The sequence below is a fragment of the Onychostoma macrolepis genome, chromosome 23 (assembly GCF_012432095.1).
Source record: "Onychostoma macrolepis isolate SWU-2019 chromosome 23, ASM1243209v1, whole genome shotgun sequence".
Classification (NCBI taxonomy): Eukaryota; Metazoa; Chordata; class Actinopteri; order Cypriniformes; family Cyprinidae; genus Onychostoma; species Onychostoma macrolepis.
Window position 1 is genome coordinate 23,296,518 of NC_081177.1, and position 27,538 is coordinate 23,324,055.

General features: G+C 38.3%; 1 protein-coding gene across 6 annotated transcripts in view; it reads right to left on the bottom strand.

Moving 5' to 3' along the window:
* zbtb46 (zinc finger and BTB domain containing 46) overlaps window positions 1-27,538 on the bottom strand; it is a 109,650-nt gene that overhangs the window by 8,468 nt on the left and 73,644 nt on the right. For 5 of the 6 annotated variants that reach the window (XM_058764518.1, XM_058764522.1, XM_058764519.1 and 2 more), the window contains exons 3-6: window positions 20,388-20,657; window positions 11,428-11,657; window positions 9,827-9,866; window positions 3,713-9,703 (exon numbers count right to left, since the gene is read on the bottom strand). In XM_058764518.1, coding sequence (XP_058620501.1) covers window positions 9,111-9,703; window positions 9,827-9,866; window positions 11,428-11,657; window positions 20,388-20,657 — 1,133 coding nt within the window. In that variant the 3' untranslated portion in view covers window positions 3,713-9,110. Of the gene's footprint in view, window positions 1-2,318; window positions 2,495-3,712; window positions 9,704-9,826; window positions 9,867-11,427; window positions 11,658-20,387; window positions 20,658-27,538 lie in introns of those variants that run through there. The other variant, XM_058764523.1, reaches the window with a different exon arrangement.

The following is a 27,538-nucleotide window of genomic DNA, read 5'->3' on the forward strand; positions in this document are numbered from 1 at the left end:
AGAAAGATCTTAGTGCTTCTTTTTGTTGACAACAGCATGCAGATATTTAAATGATTTTCATTACGAATTTGGGAAGATGTTTGTCGCACTTATCACATTGTCTCGTGTCTTTAAAAAAAAAAAAATGTTAATGTTAAAATGCAAATGACGAGTAACAGTGTTTTAGCGCAGATGTTACTCGCGCTTCTAAATGTCGGTGCTTCGTGCTTGGAATGATTTTTACGTCTTTCTCTGACAGTTTTAAATACTTCCACACTGCAGACGTGTTTGCTGCATTATAGCGCGCCTCTATTTGATCGCGTCACATCATTGTTCGGTACAATTTATTCGGTCCTTTCGCTTATTCAATATACAATTACTTATACAATTTCGGTTGCCGAACATTCGGTGCATCCCTACTGCGAATAAAGATGTTGCTGTCGGCAGCTTCAGAGTTCCTGCTGCCAGTGCGAATGCAATCAGGAAAATGGCCCAAGGGAGAAATTTGGTTCTCTAGGAACCACCATGCTGGCTAGATCCTAGAACTAAGTTCCTAGAACTATGTGGTGCAAAGCCAGTCAGTCAGTTACATATAAAGGTACATTAGTTTCATTTGAATCAGACTTAGCTAACTGCTAGTTGCTCAGACTAGTTTCTTAAACCATCTAAACATAGTGTCTGTGTTTATGCACCAAAAAATCAAGCGAGAATGATAAAAACGTGTAAACAGGGTCCACTGGGCTATTTTGAGGTCGGAAAACACTCAAATTATATTTGCAAATGCATGCAACTGCATCAGATTTATATTGTATGTAATAATCAATCCTAACGCGTCCTAGAAAACATACAGTAAAGCATGCACTCAGTTAAAACAGGTACTTATACTGAGATTTTTGCTCAGCATATGCTGCAGCAACAGCAATATGATAAAAGACCATAATGTTCAATAAATAGTTTGATTCATTAACAATAATTATTTTTGCCAAATAATACAGGTTACATGTTGGGAATCACTGATATATAGTAATTCATTAGGCTATTTACAGTTGCCTAGCAACATAGCAACTTGCCACATTAATGCAGAATGTACATTTCATCTGCAATTTATCTGCACTTTATAATGTCTTTGAAATTTACTTTAATGCATTTGAAATACACTTTTATCCAAAGCGTCTTACATTGGATTAAAAGTATGCATTTTATCGTCATAAGGAATTCCTTTGGGAATCTAACCCAAGACCTTGTGATTGCTATAATGCCATGCTCTAGTGTGGTACATTTTATTAGCATTACATGTATATACAGTATAAACTGTAAAAGCATATCAAACAGAAATATGTATCTGCAGTCGCTGCTGGATTCACAAGGGAAGAGAAGCATTCAGCCAATTACAGTCTCTTGTGCAGACCTTTGAATTTTTCACTACATTATAACGAAGCGGTGACAACATGTGGCGGTGTAGCATATCGGGTGCGATCCATCATGGTGTGGATCATGAATTAAGCAATGTTTAGGTGTTAAACGTTTCAGCGCTAAGCAGAAGCAGCGCTGTCTGTTATCATGTCACACTATTACAGGCCCTTTGATATGCTCAAAACCAGAGCTAATTTCTGTGGCACGTCTCTTAGCCACACAGAGACCAAGAACATGCGCCAAAGCTTGTTTATGTGTGCTTCCCTTGAGAAGATACAGTAAATACAGGCTTTAAGAAAGAAAAAAGAAGAGGAGGTGTTAAAAAACTGCTGGCAATAAGGGCAGAAAAACTGAGATAAGAGGGGTTTATGGGATATGGCAGAATGCTTATTTAATTGGGGCCCACTAGAGACTTGAATGTCTCCCACACAAACATCTTTATGAAAAGCACATATGCTGTATAGTCCTTAATAAAACCTGAAAGGAAATTTCAAACTATTGGCTTTGAAATTCAAACATTTTCATAAGATATTTATATTTAATATTTGTAATTGCATTTGATCTTATTATAAAAATCCAGATGTAATAATCGACATTGCTTCCAAAATGTTATGGTAGTCACTGTTAAGGGATAGTTCACTCCAAAATGAAAATTATGGCATTATCACCCTCAAGTTGTTCCAAACCTGTATGAGTTTCCTTCTTTTGAACACTAAATATGATATTTTTAAGAATGTGGTTAACCAAACAGTTGCCAGTAGCCAAGTCAATGGTAACAGGAAAGTGTTTGGTTAACCACATTTTTCAAAATAGCGTCTTTCGAACAACTTCAGGGTGAGTAAACTATGCTTTAAATGTCATTTTTGGGGGAACTATTCCTTTAAGTCCTGGCACTCACTGCCACCCCCTGTTGGTGCTGCACTCACCAGCGTGTGGCGTTTCATGTGCTCCCTCCGGGTGAACTTTTTCCCGCAGATCTCACAGGGATACGGCCTCTCGCCCGTATGTGAACGCATGTGCCTCTTCAAGATGCACTGGTGCATGGCGGAAAAACTGCAGTATGGGCACTTAAACTTCTTCCTGATCACTGTGAAGTCATTAACTGTGGATAGAGATGAAGAGAGGTGAGGAGAGCTGATCAGAGTCTGAACACATGCAGGTTAAGCCACTGGAAGTATGAGAGTTAATATGTGAGAAGTGTTAAAGCCCTGCACATAGCATTAATGCCAAACCTACTTACCAAAGCACTGGGTTAATCTCTCTCTCTCTCTCTATCTATTGGATAGGCTGACTTTAATTAACAGCCGCTATTGCTGCATTAACATAACGGGCTCATTCATGTTAACCCTAATTATTTTCATGGGTGGAGTCAGGGCTATTTTTATTTTAGGAGCATTCTGTAAAGCCGTAAGGGATGACCCAAACGAGGACATTACTCTACATCAAAATTAGCCAACAGGAAGAACATGTCCAGGTCAAATATTACCTCAAAATGAAAAGTAAGAAATAAGAACCTGAATTTGCTTAAAGGAAAACGCCTCCATTTTTCCATATTCCAATATGTTCTTCCCTCAACTTAGACGAGTTGATACGTACCTCTCCCGTCTCAGTGCGTGCACTCAATCGCTCTAGCGCGCGGCGCCACTATGCTAGCATTTAGCTTAGCACCATTCATTCCTTAGGATCCAAACAGGGATGAATTCAGAAGTCTCCAAACACTTCCATGTTTTCCCTATTTAAAGACAGTTACATGAGTAGTTACACGAGTAAGTATGGTGACACAAAATAAAACGTGGTGATTTTCTAAGCGGATAAAAAATGATAACTATAATGTATGGGGGAAGAGCACTTCACAGCACTTCGACCTCGGCGCAGTAATATCATCACTCCTGAAAACTCCCCCTCCCTCTCCCTCTAACTTCCGTCAATACAACCAACGTGACCTGCACGCCTGCACTATCAGTAGAAGTTTGAGCAGACTCAGTTTTCAGGAGTGATAATATTACTGCACCGAGGTCGAAATGCTGCGAAGTGCTCTTCCGCCATACATTATAGTTATCATTTTTTATCCGCTTAGAAAATCACCACGTTTTATTTTGTGTCACCATACTTACTCGTGTAACTACTCATGTAACCGTCTTTAAAAAGAGAAAACATGGAAGTGTTTGGAGGCTTCTGAATTCATCCCTGTTTGGATCCTAAGGAATGAATGGTGCTAAGCTAAACGCTAGCATAGTGGCGCCGCGCGCTAGAGCGATTGAGTGCATGCACTGAGACGGGAGAGATACATATCAACTTGTCTAAGTTGAGGGAAGAACATATTGGAATATGAAAAAACGGTGGCGTTTTCCTTTAAAGCTGCAGTCCATAAATTTTCCCTCTTTGTCGCCATCTCTGTTTGAAAACCTGGAATGGCAGTTACTTGCGGAATTATCTCGCTTGCGTGGGGTTGTGAGTCGGCACGGCTCCAGTGCAGATGAATCTAATGTTTTGAGGAGTATGTAGCTGTCAGTCACTGCACCATTGTGGATGTTAACTGTACTTCGCAATCACAGATTCTAGCCTACGTCTTGGAATATATGACCCAAATAAGAATTTTCACTGTATATTGTCATCTGAACAAGTAAGTAACAAGTCTGCCACGTTTGTTCTGGCCAACTGAGGAAAAAAGCATTACAATAAATCGCGCTACCAATGGTGATTTAATCTAAAGATTGGTTAGCTCATATCACATCAAACCGTGCAAATTATTATTATTGTTATACTTTATTCTCAAATTAACAACACTAGCATTGCATCACTATGAGTATAGTGTGTATTAGCGTGTAGATTTCAATTTCTGTACAGTCTAATCTAAATTTCATGCCATTCGAATTTCATATTAAGAAATTCTTTTAACCCAAAAAGCAAACTATGCTCCCTTCAAACTGGTTTTCTTTAAAATACAAATCTTGTGTAATCTCAGGCTATCTGTAATCAGAAGCACATTTAAAACTGGAATATAATTTAATTTCATTCACATGTGTTTCATAAACACATAATACTTTCTGGATTACAATCCGCCATCAAAATGATACATTTAATTATTCTAGCTGCTGTGAGAAAAGGCTAAACGTTCCGTCACCTGCAGGGTCCTCACATGTGATAGCCTAGTAGCCGGGACAACTTCTTTATGTTTACAGACGTGACGTAATGACGCAGTACCATGCTCGAATTTCCTGCGAAAACCTACCCGTACCACTCGAATTAGAAAACATTATTATAAGCTAACCGTTGTGAATCGGGCTAAAGTAAGGTGATAGTTTTGAACACTGGCTGGTTATGTACTTGCTCAAATATTGATTTCGGATAATTTTTAACCAAAAAAAGTTACGGACTGCAGCTTTAATGAAAAAAAATGCCCATTACAAGCACCATTTTTTTAAATACATTGTGACAGTACTTTCTCGACAGCAAAGCATTCATCCGCCCCAAATTTCACACTACTGATGCACAAACAAATTTGTTAACAGGGTTGCGAAGTCTGCAGTTTTACTGCGAAATAGGGTGACTTTTACACTGTTGCGACAACAGGTTGCTGGTTGTTTTTGAAGTCAGGGGCTTTCAAGTGATTTCACCGGAACGTGATTTTGATGGAGGGACTCCCCTGACAAAGGGGAAAACTGAGGCAAAGAACATGATTGGGCTCATGTTGGGCTAGTTTTGATTAACAAATGGACTGGTTTTGGTTTCACAGACCTGGCAACCCTGTTTGGTAATTTGGTAAAATATTGATCAGTGCATTAGGCAATTTAAACTAACGATGAGCAACAATTTAGGCCAATATCAGTTTATAAATATTATATTGTTGATCAGTTCATCTGATCATTCAATTATTCCATTCAAACGAAAAAATGGGAAAAAATTGTCAATATTTTGTTTTTCTGTTTTTTCTGTATGAACCAAAAATTTAAAGTTGGCATTCTGTGGGGGAATATAGTCGAGAAATGTAAGGTTTTTTGGGGTGGGGGGGGGTTTGACTTGGCTTGACATCTCTTATTTTGTTTGTGGTTTACAAATCGGTTTATGGCTTCAATATTTCATTCACACATGTGGGCGGTGCTGAAAAGCCCCTTACATTTGATTGGTCAAAGAGCCCCGTCTTCTGTACTACATTAATTCATACGCTGATAGAGAGGGTTGTGTATTACTTTTATATGTAACATTAATTATGCTTCTGATGATACTGTTTTTTTTTTTTTGCCAGATTGAATGGAATAACTGGATGATTGGATGATACACGGACCTCATCTATAATACATTAATGTTAATTTATAAAATCTGAAATGTTAAAAATATATCTATGTAAAAATTGACATAAACTTTAATTAATGCTTTAAAAGTATTATTTAGTGCTATTTCTTGTCAGATATTTCATTAAATAATGTTAAAAATACTGAAACATATTATAAAGTACCAAAAATGTATTATTGTAATGCAAATAAATAGTATCTATATATATTGTCAAGTATTATGGTAGCTTGCAGTATGGTAACGTGTATGCTATATGTGATATTATATTGTATTACAGTTCTTTTCACTGTACAAGAGTACAAAAAATGCAATGAATATCACCATTTGAGAATAATGGAAATTACCAAAAACATAAAAAGAAAAACATTGAGACATTATTAATGAGCATATAATTAAATCGAAATATTTGTATTTTCCCTTTTTAATCAAGGGAAAAAGTCACCTCTAAATTGTCACTGTTTATCATATTATTATAAATGCTACTTTCACATCAGTTACTGTATTTCCTGTCCAATTCCTCCTATCCTTTCACTGTGTCATCTAGTGGTAGATACTGAAGATAGCCAAAGCACTGACAAACTGCAAGAGGGATACTCTCCCTAACTCACCTGCCCTTAGCTACCAAAAGCAGCCCCAAAAGACAGTTTCCCTAGCAACCACAGCACCGAAACAGATTTTACTGCTCAAATTCAACAAAGAAAGATGAAAAACCCACAACGCAGAATAGCATAGCTTCCTATTGTTTGCTGAACAATTGCTTCACAAATTATCAACCCAAACTCACAAAACCAAACAGCAATTCCACTACTTGTTCTTGTTCTAATTTTTCCATCTTCTGTTAGTAAAAGATTCAGACAGAGGCATGTGCTTTGTGTTATTCATACTGTGATGACTGTAATCTCATTAGGTATTGGTCTAGACTGGCTCAGCTAATAAGCGGATGAGCACCATTTAGGTAAGAACAAACCTGAAGCCCAGGTTTACCTAATAATCCATACATATGAAAGACCTGATGAGCATGTGCAGCTGAAATGGCCAAACCAACACGTTTCACATTTACTACTTCAGAATTTGAACAGCTGCCGTGGAACTGACAATCTACACTTTTTAAAAACCTGATGCTCAGATCTGATCTATGACAACAAGCTTAAATTTAAGGTAGCAAATAAACCCCTTGTAACCATCCAAATAAAACGGTAGTACTACAAATCTTTAGCTGGTGATGTTTTTCATTACAGGTTCTCAATTTATTTTTATTATTTGTAAAATAAAATGACCACAGTTTTCATGATGCTTTACGTTAAAATTTATTGTCTAAAAAATTACATCCAACCAGTTACACAATAGTACTGTTACAAAATACATAATTTACAGAAATCTGTGGTTTTAGTCTAAAGGATTTTTTTTTAAAATTTTGGTAATAAAAAAATAGTGCAATTGAAAACAGTTGTGACTGAGATTTCTGATGCGTTTTTACACCCACCATTCAAACCTCTTTTGACAATATCAGAATGCATCAGTCCTTTCGTTTCCTGAGGAGAATGTGCTAAGACCTTGAAAACTTCAGTGCAAATCTCTCTCTCTCTCTCTCTCTTTGCATAGGCGATAAACATTGATTCCTTTCACAAATCACCCCACATTCAGTGCAGCAACACACTTAACAGTTTGAAAGATAACTGTCATGCTTTCATTCTGTAACTTCGAAATTGTTCCAAGTAGACCAAGCAGATATTTTGTTTGACACAACAAAGCTTTACATATGATACACAGATTGGATAGTCTATGTGAAAAGTCTTTGAGGCCTTCAAAATCTTTACAAAGACACCAGACAAACATCTTATTTTCTGAGAAACAAAAAAAAAAAAAAAAAAACAGCAAAAAGAAGAGGCCTTTTGCATACTTGGGTATAAGACTTGTGGGTAATTTTAGGTGGTTCTAGTGTGACAATCCACTTTTCTTTTTCACTGCGGTGTCAGTAAGAATGCCGAAACATTCACAGTTTCTGCCACAACTGATTTACTGCAATACTGCAAATCCATTGATTTCAAAGAGGAAAAATGAATGACACTCGAAAGTTGTGAAAACGCTGACTACTTCTGGTGCAGTGCGCACCGACAGGCATTTGTTGACCAATCGCAGAGATTTTTAGAGAGGTGAGTTGAGCTTCAGTAATCCATTTGCTGTATTTTCACTCGATTTCAACCTCTTCCACACTCTCAAAATGGATCTAACACATCCCTTATCTGCTGAATGCTCAATCAGAGCTTCCTCTAGAGTGTAAGCGCCCACTGATACACTAATGAACTTGTCATAACTGTATGACATATGTTGTGTGAAAATTGCAATTAACGTAACAACTTCTCCTCCAGGTATTACTACAAGTGTAGACTGCTTTGAAGATTTCCCAGAACTCTACTTGATACATTTGTGGTCTGACCAGTCAATGACACAGCTAACTTTCAAGATTAAAAGAAAAGATCTTAATTCACTTTTGACACTTCCATCTTCAACAATCACCCAAAAATAGGTGCTCTATGAGATTTAACATTAGACATATAAAAACACAACTATAATTTAGATCCATCAGGGGTCCAGAAACATCTTCAATCCTCTTACTTTTCTACTGGCTGTTACGGTCAGGTTTGGAGGCTAGTGTGAGGTCACAACCGGTCACAACTTTAAAGGACTTACGTCTTTTCCTCTCACATCTCCTTTATCAGTGCGATTTAGGGTCAGCATGGGTGAGAGCCGAGAAGAGCTAATTACTGACATGATTCAATGCACTCTCTCTCACACACACACACACACACACACACACACATACATTTGAAGACAACATAGCTTGCTGAAAGATTTAGGACATTCTCTAATCTTCCTCATCCCTAATCATCTTGTCACACTCAAGTGCAGAATACAACAGAGAGATTTTCCTGCAGAGGGCAGCATCGTGCACAGGTTTAACAGCTGAATTCACTACTCGGTAAGTTACAGAGACCCCTGCGCCTGAGTCCATCTAAGCATAATAAGATTAGTTCGCTGGTAAAGAGAGGGGTGCGAAGCCACCCAGAATGAAAAAGCATTGGCATCCAATGCACTGAGATCTCTATGTTCTCCAGTCTTCAGTAAAACCTTGAATAATCCTGCGTGGTATACAAAGCAGACAGCTCTATATGCGACAAGAGAAATGACATAAAATGTCTTTATTTTGCATAGCATTTGTGCCTCAGGAGCCATATGCAGTAGTCATAAAAAAACCTGCCGATTTAGGTATTTGAAGAACATACAAATCTGAAGTACAGTAAAAAAAGTGTAGAAATGTCAACAGTGCTGTGGCCAAAAGTTGGGGGAGGCCTGATTTGGGATGACCTGAACTTTGTATCACATTCCCTTTGTAATCAAGTAATAAATGTTGCTGGTTTGCAGAATCAGTCGTCTATACGGATATGGTCATCTTCCTTTAAGCTGTGCAGGTTCCACAGCTGCTCTGTGGGCGAGATTCCTGACTGACAGCAGACCTTGCCGTGGGTAGCCAGGTTTTTCTGTGTGCTGAAGGTTCGGGAGCAAGCGGGACATGTGTAGATGCGCTCGCTGGAATGCACGGACGACAGGTGGCGGTTCAGGTCTGTTCGGTCGCGGAAGTGCTTGAGGCAGTACATGCACTGCATCAGCTTCCGTTTGAGGTGGATGGTCTTCTCGTGGCGGTCGGCGTTAGACTTGAGGGTGAAGCTGGCGGGACACTGTGAGCAATGGTAGCGCGCTGGCGGAGGGTTGAGCGGAGACGGGGCCACTAGGGGGCGATGATGGTCGAGGCAGTCCAGCGAGAGGGCCATGAGCGAGAGCGTGTGGCTGTATTCGTGCTGTCTCAGTTGAAGCAGGCTGCTAAACAGTTGCTTACACAGAGAGCAGGCAAGCTCCTGCCGCCAGCCCGGCCCTCCGCCCTGCACCTCCGCCACACACACTCCATGCTTCTCCTCCACCATCTGATCTTCCTCTACAGGAACCTGGATACGCTCCAGCCCTGAGAGGGAGAGGGAGGGAGGGAGAGAGAGGTGAGAACTAACGCCAGGATATTGGCTTATGTATGTGAAAAATAACAGGCAATCATGTGGCGGGCCATCGGCGTCACAGACGCCACGCGTACCTGCATTGTTATTTGGACTATTGTCTTCTTGCATTTCCTCCTGTAAGAATACACACACATGCACATCAACACTTGTGTACTTCTGAGCACAGGTCTGTATTGAGGTGTGTACTCCTGAGGCATGCAAGTTAATAAGGTAAAACACACAAACATACACACTAGAAACAGAAGAGACAGACAGGACCCTTGAAGAAAAAAGAAAAGCAAAGAAACAGTTGGCTGCAAAACAGTTGAAGCAACAAAACCTGAGACGCAAAAGATAGCATGCAAAAAAAGTTGACATGGTCTTTAATGCAAAAAATAAATAAACAGAATTTAAACATATAAATAATATATCAAATTTTTTAAAGTCTTTAATTAGTATTTTTTGCTAATTAATGGTAAAACATATTCATAATAATGTACTTTCTACTTTTAAATATACATGTATATTATAATTCTAAAATGTAACCTCTAAATAATGTAAGTCTTTGCTAGTAAAGTAAGAAAAATCTAAATTATCTTACTCTTGAGCAGTTTTGCTTTTGTGTATATATTCATATCTATAGAGTAAATTGATAATTTTTCTAATATATATATATAACTAGTAGGGTAAGAAAAATTTAATCTAAGATATATTCTCTTAAAAAGTCTAGCAAAGTCAATAAATCTTATTTTACTGACGTTTACATATTTGCATAAAGTTTTATTGGTTTGTCTATTATTTTTATTCATTCAGCTTGGGTTTCTCAACTGCATATCCAACAGGTGGAGACAAAGAGAAGACTCTTGGGACACAAGAGGATATTAAGTATTGTCCATGAGGAGAGGTGTGTATTTGTTTGGGAGGTGGAGGGTTGCAGATCCGATTGTGTTTTTTTTCCCCCCGTGCTCTGAGATGCATGCAGCTTGTACGTGTATAGGTGCGCCCCATCCCCCTCGTTCTCGGTCCGCCCTCTCTTGCGTAAGAGTGACACATTATGGTTTAAGCAAACAGATGGCTTGTCCACAGAGATGGTACAACTTCTTGGGGGGGAGGTCCTGCGAAACCAAATGCCACCTCAGCACACACGGGGAGAATGCAATTTCCTGCTCTCACTCAAGAAAACAAAAACCGACCCTGCCCCTCTGCATTGTCCATCACTATTGATTTCTACCGCCACCTGGATCCCCCTCTTATCAGAAGATCCTCAGCTGCGGAAGTCGTCATTATATTCATCAGAATGACAAATGCACAGAGGACGATAGACGTCCGAAAATTTTTTACACTAATTTTGGGGGAAAATTGGCAGAATTCTGTGGAATATGGTAAAATGTGTTATGGATGATTTGATTGGTTCTGGTCAGATGTGAATTTTGTGACTATCAAGTGATCCAAATATGGGGAAATCTTTGGAATATGCAGAAATCCCTGCACACAGGCCTTTATTTTTCTCACAGAAAGGAAGAAAAAGCAGAAACATGAATTAACAGAAAAAGAGAACATGCAGGAACAGAGCAGGCAATGCAAAAAAGCAACAAATCATCCACAACAATCCGACAGATTCTTAAAGAGGAGCTATATATCAAGAGACACACAAAGCAGAAGGATAAGTGGCCTATTGGGTGTTTGTTGGACTTACCTCAGTCGGTGAGGCCTTCAGGGCCCGTTCCGCATAGAGCTTGTCTGGGGGGCCCCCAGACTGTGGCATACAGAGGGCCCCTGGGGGCCGTGGCACAGATGGCGGAGGCGGCAGTAGAAGAGGAAGAGGAGGAAGAGTAGACGGAGGAGAAGATGTAGATGCCCCGTGTTTGCTACCAAACAGGGCCCCTGGATGGTGGGAGCTGCTGCTGCCATTGGAGCAACGAGGCCCTGAGGAGCACAGGAAATGAGTCTCACCCACCTACTCTCAGACCAGCGGCCATCTTCCACACAGCAGCAGAGAGATAGGAGGAGGAGGAGGAAGAGGAGGAGGAGGGGAAGGGGGCAAGGGGCACACATAGCCTTCATTTAGAACCAGAGAGGGAGAGGAGGGAAGAGATGAAGAGACCGTTGTGGGGCTAGGGCTTGGCCTCTCTCGCTCGCTTTTTTTTTGGTCCTCTCCATCCACCCACGTGCACACGCAAGGGATAGCCGCATGTGTGTGTGTGTGTGTGTGTGTGTAAGTGAGAGATAAAGAAATAGGAAAGAAGAGGCTTTTAAATGATGGCGGACGTTCTCTTTATTAAAAAAAAAAAAAACCATGTCAGGCTACTTGCCAGAATCTGTGCAAAAGTTCAAACAGGATATACACAAAATAGACCGTAACCATGCTACATGACAGAAACCAAGAGTAGCAGAGGCAAAGGTTCAGAGAAAGGTGAAATATTTACACCAATTATAGAATGTAGAGGGACAAATGTGACATTTTGAGGAATGATTTGTCTTTACTGTTTAGAAACACATAGCTTTGATGTATAAAAATCAGGACTGTCAATTTAATGTGTTATTTCAATGTGATTATTTAGAAAAAAATTAATCATGCCTTATGACCTCTATGCAATTCTGCATTAAGGAATTTTTTCTTAGCAAGTTGCACCTCAAGATGCATTTTCAAAGCTTTTCAAACTACTTATCTTGACACTGCATTCTAAGAAATGGTACTCATGCCGCAAGACATGACGCAATAGATGCAGATGTTGGTCTGCATTAAGGTACAGTAAAATTAGTGACATTTTGCTGGGAAAAAAAAAACTCAGTAGTGTAGCATTGTATGAATCACAATTCAGACAGTAGTCACCGTGAAAAAAAGCAGTTTTCTGTGTCTCAACTCAGCAAACCGACATGACCAACTGAACCTAATTAGAACTTTTTTTGGAAATCTTTCGTCTTCACGCAAAATTCCTGAAAGCATGACTGGATTTCACCTCCAAAAATTCCCGAACAACAGTGTATGTGACTGCATCTTTAGACTTCTAAATTCACTGTTTGGTATTTTTATTCAATGATTCACTTGTCTGCCACAATGTCTTCTTTTACATTTAACGTTTGCAATTTAATAACAAACATATTTCATTTTTTCAGACGTATGCTAGACCTCTACTATATTCAAGGTCATCTGAATAGACAGTATATACGAGACTGAGCTTCTTTCAAGCCACTGTGTTTCTGAATGTACATTTTGTCTTTTTTGGACAAGAATGTTTGTGGACTCCTGCTGTTGGGAATATGCTGGAGTTGCTGGTTAAGCACTAAGTGGACAGATGCACATGCTACAGTAATGCCCAACCACGAACAGATTCCTGGAATTCTCCTCTCCTACACGTCCACTCTCATTTAGCACACATCACCCTCTCATTTCTCCTTCCTTTTGTCTGCAATGTTTAAATGTAGCCGTGCTGCAAACTCCCCTACATCAATTAACAGTAATTGAAACTGAATGTATGGTTCACATCAAACCATCAGTCCACTGTCATTCTCTCATTTCTAAAATTCCCAACTAAAGTGCACTTAGGTTTTTTGATGGCGGTTGCAAAACTTTTCAGGAAATTCTTCGGGGGGTAAGTGAAAACAATGTAATGCAGGTTTGATAGGATCTGGGACGGGCATTTGACCTAATGATCACAAACCGTGGTCCATTACAATAGAAATTTAAAGACTGATCACAGGTCAGGGTTTGAGATCAAGCCTGAAAAGCTTAGTTTCAGACTTGAACTAACTTTCACATCTCTCCTATTAATTATCTAAATAAAGTAACATGTCCTACGGTTGGTTTCCCAATCTAATGGAATCTACAGGCAGAAAATGCTCATCTGAATGTAGAAACAATGAGTAGCTGGGAGGATACAGGAAATCATGTTATGCTATTATAGCTCATGATACACCAGAATCGAGAAACTACCACATGGTATCTGGCCAACTGAGGTTAACCACCAGCTGCAGTGTCATAGGGTGTATTTTCTATCGGAAACGGTACAAACCTTCGTATGTTATTCCCATGATGATACCTGACAGCTAACAATATTTTTATGTGGTTTGGAAGACACATTCTTCTTAGACCAATTTGTTGTGTGAACTGCTTACGAAATCACATGCTCTCTAAGTAGGTAGTTCTTTTGAAAAAGTAATAACTCTGTTCTATGTAGTATGAATGTGCGTAGTATGAATTTAATCTGAACGTACTACATTCACTATGTTGTTATTGTCATGTGACCTACATGCATCTTCCATACAAATGTGATAGTAAATAGTACTAAATAGTCGAAATAGTAGGTCATCTGGGTACTTTTTGTGGACTATTTTATGAAAACTGTGAATTCTGATATAATACTCTTTTAATGTATTATTTTTCAGCTTATATAGAAGGGAAATATGCATATTTGAATACAGCCCATGTTGTAGCATGGGCAGAGCATTCACAAAACTGTCTAGAACCCAGAAGTGTAATGACCTATGAATTCTGCAAAAAAAAAGGAAGCAGACAAATAGCTCGAACTGCAGGACAGTTTTACCTTCATTAGTGAAGCATTTACACCCAACCAGGAAGGCACATGCTCAGGTCCAATTTAATGAAATTTCATCCCAAAAATAACCAAAAATTCAGCTCACTTTTGCTGACAGATTGCCAACAGATGCACAATTATGAGCACATTCATTTGAATTCCACTTAAAAAAGCAATTGAATTTACTTGGTTCTAACTAACATCCAAATTGCACTCCAGCATGTCCCATCTACAGTAATTTAAACTGAATTTGCTCTGGTTCATGTCAATACTTCAGAAATGTTTTACAATCAAGAGTGCCAATCTAAGCTTGGGCTGAGTTTGTGTTTATCCAATATCATTTTTTTAAAGAATTGTAGTGCTGTGGAAGTACTGTTTAAAATGAATAATAATAATAATAATAATAGATTGATTAATTAATAAATTAATTAATTAAAGCGATGGTATTTAGTCAAGTAATGTTTTGTGGCATCGCTTTACAATCTCTTAATACAGGACTGAATGTGTTTACATACATTTCTTATCATGCATAAATTTAATTTGTTCATTTGTTTTTTATTTTATTTATTTTTGGCACAGGCAAATATCTAGAAAAAAAAAAAGAGGTGAGTTGCCAGAGCAGCGTGCACCAGCGCATACCATCTTTTGGCATTAAAATAGTACTGTCAGGATTTACTAAAGACATGCAGTGATGAATTAGCGCTAAAAAAAGGAGTGGACAGAGTTATTTTTGTGCCTGACCATATTGAATATGCATTTGTAGGAGTTTACCTTTCATACGCAAAATTTATGGGAGAGTATTTAAATGAATCACGCAACGTGATTTACTAACATTTGCGCTTGTCAAATTACTGGTCTTGCGCCATTATTTAACACCCCAAAAAAGCATGTCTTATAACTATTTTGCACCTGTGTCATAAGTAGATCATCCGCACCTGATGAGCATCGGCTCTGCTTATTTGCAATTATGCTAATTTGGTCGATTTGTAAATGAGATGTTGCGTCTGCGTTCTTTAATTTGCACGTTGTCAGTAAATCACCCCGCAAAAATTTCCACGCACATCAGCACTGTTTCGGAATTGCGCTGTCGCACTAATTTGCCCTGTTTAGTAAATCTGACCCTAAGCATATTTGTAAGGCAAATTCAGACAAGTATGGCCAAACTTTTAACTTAATTTAACTTGTAACTTGTGATCTTGCATCTACAAATACGAGTAAGGTCAAATTCAGTGTTACAGAATACAGTATTCTTACTGTACTGTATATGTATATTCATAAATATAAACATATTTTGTTCTCTATATATTATATGCATACAAGCCCATGTGCAGTATTGTACAAGTTCTGTATTGTATTGTATTACAGTGTTGTGATTGCATTATTGTTGTATTAACTGTGTATCATTTGATATTCACACTGTGGTTTGGAATATACATCAAGTGTGTACTGTAGATGGTTCTTTCTTTGGAACAACTCACTGATTCCTAGTAAGTGCAAATTTGTATATCTGTACACATGAAACCACACACACACACACACACACACACACTAACTTCCCCTGAGACTCCGGCAGTGGCGTTGAAGAGGACAGGTTGTCAGCCTGCTGTCAGTGTGTATAGATCAGTAGAGAAGACAGACACACACCTAAAGCAAATCACACCACCAAACCTGACCCAGGATCAGCCAATAACACACTATCTGGGTTAATCACAGCAGCCTGCAGGACGCAAGGGGACCCGCCGTGACCCGCTCGGCTCGATCAAATCAATTCCTTTCCCAGAGACTTCAACAAATCTACTTTGAAGTTTGGGAGAGGAGGGCGACTAGTGATCCGTCAGAGCGGTACGGTTCAACGAGCGCTGTTTGTTTTAGAGGGGCGCAGAACCCCAAACTATCATCAGTTGATCGGTTACATATTAACGAGAGCCTGTGTGAGTGTGTGTGTGTGTGTGTGTGTGTGTGTGTGCTGACTTCAATACAAGCCTTTTCATGTTTGAGATGTTAAAAAATGGATTTTCATCTCTCCAATAAAATCAACATGAAATAACAAATCGGTTTACATTTTTAATATACTGGTCTTGCAGGGACACTTCACCCAAAATTGAAAATGTCTCATTATTTACATTCCTTAAGGTAGTTTCAAACCAGTGGAGTTTTCTTTCAAGCTTCATAAGGGATGTAAAGCACCATAAAATTGATCCATACAACTTGTGCATTTTATTCAAAATCTGAAACTTTAAGCTAGCTCGGAGTGACCAAATTTGGTTTTGAACTCAAAAATCTGATTTCATTTAGACCAATTATTTAACTGGATTAAAGGGATAGTTCACCCAAAAATGAAAATTAAAGTAGTTATTTTTGTTTTCTTTATTCTCATAGCTTCATAAAATTATGGTTGAACCACTGATGTCACATGGACTATTTTAATGATGTCCTTACTACGTTTCTGGGCCTTGAAACTGTCAGTTGCGTTGCTGTCTATGCAGGGTCAGAAACCTCTCGGATTTTATAAAAAATATATTAATTTGTGTTCTGAAGATGAACGATGGTCTTACGGGTTTGGAACGATGTGAGGGTGACAGAATTTTCATATTTAGGTGAACTAACCACTAACAGATTCTGAGAGATTTGACTCAAAAAATTGTTCATGAATCAAGCATTGCTACTTTTCTGATGAATGCACCAAGATTAGCTAAAACAGATGTCAAGATGTTTAGTGAACACTAGGCTTGGGCGGTAATATGGTAATACGGTATACCGCGGGATCTAAAAATAGCAACGGTATCAGTTTCAATACCGTTATACCGTCATAAAAAACAAAGCACTTATATAGGAGACGAGGATTAAATATTAAATATAATTTATTTAATGCCTAAAAATGCGTATACTTGGTTGTCATCACGTGACAGCGTGGAGGAGAACGAGAGAGAGGGGGAAAGATGGCGAGTCGCGCACCAAGTGACCTGGTCTCGAAAAAGAACACAACTTCTGCAGTTTGGCAGTATTTCGGGTTTCGACCGAACGAGAAGGGAGAGGCGGTAAATACGGACGAGGCAATTTGCAAATTGTGCAACAAAAAGGTGACCGCGAGAGATGGAAATACCTCGAACCTAAGGTCGCATATACGAAACCACCATCCACTCACACTGCTGCGAGGATGGACCCGAGTTCACTCAGTGCAACAGTTTCAACGCCTCCCGATGCAGGACCAACAACATCTAGGTCCACCGACAGCCGCTTTGCAATACTTTTTATAATATGGATGTTTATGTTAATTCAACTCTGGTTGACTGTTGTGGGTCTATTTGCACTTTTTTTATAAGCTGCTCTTTGTTATTAAAAGTTGTTCAGGCGGTGTGATTTAATTTAATTGATTTGTGTGCGCGTCTCTGCGCAAAAACTGTTCTGGATGTTTGTTAATTTAATTCTGTTTGACTGTTGTATTTGCACTTTTTTCTAAACTGCTATTTGTTGCTAATAAAAGTTGTTAATATTGTTGTGCATGTTATTTTGTTATTGTTTCAGTATTAGTGTTTGGTATTCAGTTTCTGAATGGTTTAGGCACAAGCCAACAGTTTGGTGACACTGTCTGAGCCTTATGTCATAATTTTTTTATTATTCACGGTAATACCGTATACCGAGGTAAAATAGGGAGGAGGTTTGACGGTATCAAAATTTGGATACCGCCCAAGCCTAGTGAACACTACAAAAAATTCAGTCTGTTTCTCACACAACGCTACCAAATGACTTCAGAAGACTTGGAATATATACAAACACACAATGTGGTTCGTATGAACCATTTTTATTGCGCTCTGAATAATGTTGGTTTGGTTTACCTTTTTTCTTCCATTTACTGAAGAAAGAAAGTCTCTCAGGTTTGGATGGTTAGTAAATTATGACATATTCATTTTTAAACTATTTGTGAGTCGTTAAGTTATTCCAAAGAAAATTTTTTATCTCTGTAAACTTTCCTCTGAAACAACTTACATTTTTAGCTGATGTCACCAAGACCTCTTAACTGACAAAGCCTCCCATTTAAAGTCCACTTTTTACAATCCAATCAATTCGCAAAGGATAAAATCCTCTGAAATATGTCATGTCACAATGGGTAAAATGGGTTGCGAATGGTGTTTCATGTTGACTTTAAGCCGGAAGTAAAGATCACAGGAACATCCTGGCAGTGCTGGTGGAAGGCAAGATTCGTACATTAGCAAGATGATCAGATTAATGCTCCTGTACGTCGTCTTTTAGCTGGAGTTTGGGAGACAAAAGCTCCTGTGGCGTGAGTGACAGCCACTGTGTTTCATCCTCAAGAGTGGCCATTAAGACTTAATGTAGTTCAGCAAACACACACTCTTGAGCCTGCCCTAAGGGTTTTAAGAGCAGGAGTGGTTCAGAGTTGTCCTCCCTCTCCTATTCAGAAGACTGAACTTAAACAGACAAAAGAGACAATTACCAACCCAGGACAGAGGGAGAGAGAGAGGCAAAGAAAGGGAGAGAAGGAGACATAAACTCACAAAGGAATAAGCCAAAAATAACATAACACACTCAGAGCCACACACATTCAATACTTTGACAAAGTGATTGAGTGTGGGCAAAAATTGGGTTTGACGATCCCAAAGCTTTTATGAAATTCAGTGCCATTCATAAAAGCTCTGGTGTTTTTGGAGGACGTATTCTACCACAAAAATGTTACTACTCGCACACACTTCAACAAAAGAACTTGTTGAGGGCATAAATATGTATGGACGCATCTAAATATGACAAACTACAGTCTAGAAACTAGTTCTTTCTCGGCTGAGTACATTCAGATTCAACACTGCCTTCTCTGCAGCCATTCAACACACGATTTTACATGTATCTAGAGTCGTTAAGAGCAAACTGAAGTAACACGGCTGCAGTCTTCACATCATTGTCCCATCATAAAAAATAAAAAAAAGATATTCACACACACACATACGCATCTGGAATTTCATGTGAATGAGTGAATATTATCAATGTTCTAAATATGTCATCATGCAATTTTGTAAATATATTCCTTGTGTTCCCAGTGTTGAATAACACATAATCAAAATACTTAATAATTAATTAATAATAACACATAATATTTAATTAATAATAACACAAAATAATTAATTTGTTAATATTAAATATAAAATCATCTTGCATTGTAGACATTGCATTGTATAAAAAAAGACAAAATATAGAGAAAAAAAGCGTCATTTCCTTAGTTTCAACGTTTTCCTTTCCATCATTAATACATTTTAAAATATCTGCAAAACTGATTTTCAGATGGACAATTTTAGAGCACAATTACTGAATGGAACATGAAGGTCAAATACGACATGTCAGCTTTAAAGCTACAGTATGAAATGGCTGTTCATTTTAAACAGTCTAAACTACATCTATAGCTGCTTTAAACCACTGAAATGAAATCATGACCTTGATTAAAAGTGATGAAAAACGTTAAAGAAATGGCAACCAATTACAGGATCCATATACATTTTAACCTATAACCTTAATGCAGAAAATGCATTCCTCACTCAAACACAGTCATCCACACCGACGTAGTCTCTAAGACATGGTCAACTAATAGGATTCCATCAGAGCCTATAGATGACACAGGGGTTTGTGTAAGTCAGCAGGATGCTACGTTACTCACAAAGACTTCACAGGGACACAGAGGTTTACAAAAGACATACAGAAACCTATAGGAGAGGTTTCAAGCATGCAATGGTAGCAAAAGATCCCAAAGCCTAAGAGTCCCTATTTAGGAAACTCCAAGGTTTGTGGTAACAGCACAGCCTTTATCATTCTAGCAGGACCACATACAAGTTCATATAGAAACTCTCGAAACATCGTTTATGTAGGAGACCTACAAAAACTCAACAGAACATACAGTCCAGTGTACAAGTACCTAAAGGTCCCTACAGGACCCTATGGTTTATAGAGACTATAGGACAGTCTTTATGCACCCAGTGATAGCATGTAACACACAGCATATATCATTCAGGTAGGAGCACATCTACATCCCAGTGGGATTCTATCAGAACCTAAGATTCCCTATTGGGCTCTATTGGAAACTCCATGAGCGAGAGCAGCGGACCACAGTGTGACTTACGGGAGAGCGAGTGTCCTCCCTTGGGCAGGTAGTCGAACAGAAGCTGGTTCTCCTCTCCGAGCATCTCTGCCCCCAGAGACAACAAGCTGTTCTTGCTCATGAGGGCGGCTCGCAGGTTGGCCACTGAGCCCCCTCTCTCCTGGGCCACGGCCTCATCCCGCTCCCCAGACAGAAACCCGCCGTCCCCCGCTGCGGCCTCCTCCTGCTTTACCAGGAGGTCCATGCGCTCGCCGCGGCTGTCGGAAATGTTGGGTTCCGTCACTTCTGCACCTTTGAGGAAAGAGAGGAATGATAATGAATTCTCAAAGACACAAATACACACACCCGCATTAGAAGATGGGAATTTGTTAGTTAACTCATGAGAACAGGTTCAGGCCCAGAGCAGAGCAGCCTTTGCATGTGTGTTTTATGTCTACAAATGTGTAAATTCTTATTTTATGACTAAAATGTTAAGCATGAGTACTGTGTAAAAATATTAATATTAATATTATTTGACCCTTTGCAAAAACCCGCCCCTCTTTGTTACTGTTGGTATGTCCGACAAGCCATGGTGCTCTCACGCAACACATCGGTGAAAAATACATAGCGGAGCAAAGAGGAAACTTGACAACGCGCCGACAGACAAGACAGAGCAAGTTACTTTACATAAGAAACCAAGTCTCAACTTTCAAATTTTGTCATTTTTTAAAAGAAATTCAAACTATAAATTCTGTTTTGTGGCTCTTTATTGTGTCGTGACAGATCGCTGTAGAGCAGGGGTCTCCAACCTTATTTCATTCGGGAGCTCATTTTTAAAAATGAGAGCTACCAATGTTATACAGTACTTAAATCTCTTAAATAATGCATCCAAACAGTTATTCACGGCGTTGTTAAAATGTGCTGGAAATATTTAAAAAGTACTGATACACACACTGAAATAATTTTAAATAATAAGTTTAATGACAAAAGCCAACAAATAAAATTAGCAGCACTATGCACTTTTTGTTTGCATAAACAGTGAAATAAAACATTTAAAAAATCATGGCTACATTTTAAACTAACAAAAAATATTCATAACATGTTATCTGCTGACATGTACACTACATGTTTTGACCATTTTTAAAAAAATAAAATTATAACACATCAGCCTTTAAATCTTTTTTTAATAAAAGAATGAGTCAGAATGATCAATTAAATTTGATCTGCTCCATAAACAGTTCTACATAAGCTAATATGCATTCTAAAAATCTCAAAACTTCTGATAACAAGGTAGGCTGTTTTCCATCGACCGGTTAAGATTTACCACAAAAATTTGGTCTGATTTTTGCATTGGTCTGAACAAAAATATGGCAGACAGACTGAATGAATTTGTAAATCCACAGTTTGACAGCAGAGGGCGCTTATGAACTGCAGAGCAGAGCTGTTTCCACGGTAACCTCTGTAAACAAAGCTGCACTGCACTTGCCATGAAATTTTTCAGAAGACAGTCGGTTTCTTATGCATTCACACAAATAATGAAATCATATATTCTTTCATATAATTTCCCTCAGCAGTCTGCCTTCAGTCATGTTTTCACGCGAAATGAAACTACTCTACGTGTTGCGCCTGCGTGACTCTTAATAATTTTGATTAAAGCTGAACTGTATTTACTGTGAGTTTTTCAAATCGCGATAATCAAACAGGATCATTAAAATAACCTCACAGCCGATATGTCAATATGTCTTGGCGAGCTACCTGTTGGAGACCCCTGCTATAGAGCCTCAGTTCAAACAGGAGAACCAATCGTCTCTTCCTCTTCACTAGTTATAGCATGAAATAAACATGAATGAACATCAGAGGGTATCTTGCTTCAACTGTGGAAAGATGTCAATATACACCATTTTTCAAGTTCAAATCCACCGACGTTAATCTGCTCTCCTGTCTGGTTTGTTTGTCGGATAAAAATGGCAGATTCGGTGTTATGATTGGTCAGATCGCCTGTCAATCAAACTCCCTGTGAAGGGTCAACTGGGTCCTTTATTTGAACAATCCTTTTTTAAATCGTAAGATTGATCTTGTGACTTGACTAAATGAACCTTATGACCAGGTTATTTTAATGAATAGTTCAAAGAGATGAATTACCATTTTTGAATCATTCTGAAATACTGCCCTCTATAATTTAAATAACATTAGCAGAAAAAAATATGGACATTAAAGTCAAACATGAAATTTTCTAAATGCTTGTTATTCATCTTTTTGTGAATGATTAATGCATGTTTAAGTATGGCAAATAGGCTTGTGTAAAAATATCAGTATTTTACAAATAATTTGGACCTTTATTTGAACAATCCGGTAATTCTTCATAAAATCACAAAAAAGATCTTGTGACTTGACTAAATGAAGATGAAAGATTACTAATGAAATACAATTTTTGAATAAGTCTGAATTACTGCTCTGTAACTACTGCATGTTCTTTATGCAAGCAAAATGGACATTAAAGTCAGCATGAAATGGGAATTCATTTATTTTCTAAATGCATGTTATTTATCTTTTGTGAACGAGTCATCCATGCCTTTAAAAAAATCAATCTTCTGGTGGAAGACTCTTGTTTCTGGTGTTGCATGCCAGACTTCTCTAGTTATTTTGTCCACATAAAACCAGCGCCTTTCTTACAATTGTCTGCAGCCTCACAATCAAGAACCAATGCATAGAACTAAGTTCGGCGCACTTTTTTAAAATTTCGATAATCAGATTCACTCTGATTTTTATTGCCAACATTGAAGCTACTATCTGTCCCTCCTCTAAATACATTACAATGTTAAACTTGAAATATCCCCAAATGAATCAGAATAAAACTGAATCAAAATTAGATTCAAATTGCAAAACAGAACTAATCTGAATTCCAACCTGAATAAAAAACACAACTAATTAAATAAACCATCAAACAAAGAAAACTATTTCATCCCTGCTGTTCAAACTTTTTAAACATAGGGTAAAAAAGAAAAGTGAATCTTTACTTCCCAATTCATTACTACTGTCAAATCATGCAAAATAGAGGAGGCTGCCAAAACACACACATACACACTTCTCCTGTCAAAGACAAGGACGACTGCTTGGATGTAAGAAGTCCAAACTGTAAGAACAACAGTAAAAAAAAGTGGCAAGACACAAAACAAAAACAACAACAAAAAAAAAGATTTACCAGAAGAGAGCCAGAGAGGCTTGTTTAGACTAAACTGACAGCCTAAAGGAGAAGAGCTTCTCAAAACAGCTGTCAGTGAAGCTCAGATCACTGGAAGCCTCAAAGCGGCACGAACGACAGCCTAGCCGGCAAACCGCTATAGTCATGGCACCGCAAGACACGCCCACAACCTGCCATACTTCACACCACTTAATTACACCTTACATTAGGACAGCATGCTTGCAGAAAATACACATTTACACTCTCTTGCGCACACACACAGATCTAGGCTCTGAAGCATGTATTGTGTTTACACAGTATTCTCTGGGGTCTGGATGAACAGACAGAGAAATGGAGACAGTGTGAGGGGATGAAACATAATGAGTGTTATAAACCCCCTCCCTCAACACACACACGCTGTAACTTCATCTGAGGGCCTTCCAATGACAAGCACGGCAACTTCATCAACTTTGAGTTTTAGAGGAGGATACGGCTCATTTCCAGAGAGAGAGAGAGAGAGAGACGGTGGGTGTGTGTGTGTGAGAGAGAGATAGACATTCATGAAGCACTGACCCCATAAAGATCTTATCTTCTCTTCTGGTGTCCACAGCCTGGAGTTCACAAGAAGGTCACTCATGAAGAACTGAGTCTCCATCATTCAAACCTACTCTGGTTACTGTAACATTTGCATTAACGAGCAAAGCTGGTTTTAATATTTTATTGTTGGAAAATAAGTGCTGTTTAAACAGATACTGCAGTTTCCAATATTTACATTAGTGGTCTTACCAAGCTAGACTTTTATTAGCATGAAGGTTCGATGATAAATAAAATGTGTTCAATAGTGTGTTCAATAAAGTGTTCAAGATAAATAAAAGAAAGAATAAAAAATGAAAATGAAATTAAAAAAAAACTATTTGAAATAAAATGGTGCTGAGTTCTTAGAAATGTACTGTTTGTATTTGTGTTGTATATACTATTTTCAACAACAGTTTTTATTTAAGTGGAAAAACTGTCATGTGTATCCATCAAGTAAACAGAAATAACATTTTCCTCACAACTTAAATATATGTGAGTAGGTAAAAAAATATATTTTAGGAATGTAATGAATTTATAAATATACAAAGTTTGTGATGGGGTTTGAACCGTAATGACATTTACATCCTAAACGTATCTTGTCATGTTATAAGAAGTTCAAAAAGGACTTATTGACACAATCTTGAGGGTCTCCACAAGGCCCCTCTATGTCTTTTTTTTTTTCTTCAAATATTAATAAGCAGTGAAGCAGTTTCTTAATATATTTTAAGAAATAATAATAAATGGCAAATTACTTCACGTTTTCATTTCAAGAATTTGATTCCTTTAATGAGTTTTTTCCCCATAATGATATCAGTTAAATCACCCTGACATTTTCGATTCTAAATTATTTTTTAAATTAAAAATTAAAATTAAATGCATGTTAATCATAAAACCATACAGCCTGATCCACTTTAGAGTTTATTCTGGCCAAGAACCGCCCATTTAGACAGGAACTGGTCTGGTCTGACCAACATGTAAGGCAACCAACCACAATTTGTTTTGTTTTAAATGTTATTTAGGGGTGAGTTTCTCTAACATATCATTGTTACCATCCCAAGTTGATAGAAAAAATTAAATTGGAGAGGAAAAGAGTCTTGAAATAATTGCACAAGTGTTGGTCCACAACCGACTTTATGGAATATCTATTTAACTTGCCACCATGCAAAAACTTGATTATCTAGCTCAACCATATGAAACCACTAACCTGGAAAACTTTGTGACTTGCAAACATGACTTTGTCTCATAGTGGACTGGTGCTCTCTGACTCACTGAAGTTACATAGCAGCCAGCCAATCAGATTGGACCTGGCAATGTGGCAGTCATTTCAGAATACCACTATGCTGCAAGTCCATAGAGAGAAAAAATATCTTATTCTCACTGTTCGGGGTGCCGAAAGAAGTAATTGTGAAACAGAATAAGAGGGAGGATGTGGAAGATGTAGAAATGAGAGAGGAAGTAGAAATGTGGAGGTGAGAGAGAAACAGATAGAGAGAGAAAAAGAGAGAGAGAGAGATGTCCGGCATTAAAAACAAGATGATTTCAACATGAATTCATAATTTCTAAATTTGAATTTGTGTAATGCATAATTTATGTAAATGTTTTTCATTCATGGATTCTGTGTAGCTGTAATTTCTTTATGAAATGTTGAATGCGTGTTCGTGAATATCTGTCTGCCTGTGTGTAGCTCAATTGCCACAGGGGAATATTTCACTAAAACCAGCAGATTAAACGCAATTCAGAGAGGTGTGTGTAAGCCTCTGAGAGGAGAAGTGTGTAAATGGCTGCAGCCACCATTCAACTGACCCTCACCGTCCCAGAGCTTTAGAAACAATCACAAAATCAGCCAAAGAGTGTGTGTGTGTGCAAGAGTTTGAGTGTGTAAATGTGACAACATTGAAAAAAAAAAAAAACACACAATAAATCAAACGCATTATTTTGGACCTGTGGCTTAGTGGTTAACATGCATGGTCTGGACACATTGAGCCTTGGTGCTCAGGTGGGAAATGTGGGTTTGAATAGTCAAATGAAACTGCAAAAGTAGTTACAGTCTACTCAAACGATGCCTATCTTTCAGTCAGGTTTAAAAAATTAACACTTACTGAGTGCTATACACACTTAGCAAGTAATAAAATGAAGTTTGACTGGGTAACTTTATTAGGAACTGCAAGATATGCATGGATTAAATTGCAATAATAATAGTCTAGTAGTAGATGGGAAAGAAATATTGTTGACAAGTGAGCAGAAAAGTGAAAAAAGTACAAGCAGGAGAAAGAAATGAGCAGAGTGGACAGGTCACACACACACACACACACACACAGGCAGAGTTAATTAAGTTGGGGGAGTGGGGAGACGGGAAGTGGGAATTCATTAGATAAGTTCACCCTTCATCTGTGGGCCGGGGCCACAGGAGTCAATCAATAAAATGGATCTGCTGCTCCCAAATGCCCCAAGACCTGAAGCCCACAATGAAGAGAGGAGCAAATCGCCCCTTTGACCCCGATTTCTCCCCCTACACACCTGCCCTGACCTCTCGCCCAACACAAACACATTACAGTCAACACAATACTGATGCATTCCGTTATTCTAAACACCGCGTATTCCACTCCGTCGCGCTCTATAATATCTCACCGTTCATTACGTCCCACTCAACACGAGATCCAGGAGGGATCGTTCCCAGAGCCGTTATGAGCCCGCTGTGATACACATCTAAATGTACAAACACACTCTACACTAATGCATGAGGAAACTGAAACAGCCTACAGACAACGCAGGGGTCTGAGTACGAGTTTTCAAGATGATACAGTCTCATATACAGGCATCAACAGGCAATTCGGGCACAGAAGGTTTACAAACACATATAGAAATCTATAGGAGAGTCTTGCTGTTCCAGCAGGAGCACATGGAGCATGAGCAGAGCCAGTTCTGATTCATCTGGTACCATTAGCCAAAGCTGGGAAGATATGCAGGGTCATAAACATGCATAACAGAAATAACATTTTTTAAAAAGTACCAGCTTAGCATGTGTAAACTGCACAAACTGCCAAACAAGTACAAAGGTGTATTTAAAAAAAAAAAAAAAGGATCTCCAAAGCAGTGGGTTTAAAAAGGGCCTGGGGACCTCCAGGGGGGTGCAAGAAGGATCAAGGGGATCAGTGAAACCCCCTAAAATTCTATTTGAAATGAATTTAATATATTTCTCTTCAAATGTATACATCTAAATGCAATATGGGTATCACATGGAAATATTATAATACTTAGATACACTACCATTCAAAAGTTATTTTTGTTTTTTTTTAATTAAATTGTCTTATGCTCACCAAGGCTAGATTTATTTGATTAAAATGTGTTTTCTGTTTTAATATTTTAAATATAATTCATTCCCCTGATATCAAAGCTGAATTTTCAGCAACCATTACTCTAGTCTTCAGTATTTTGT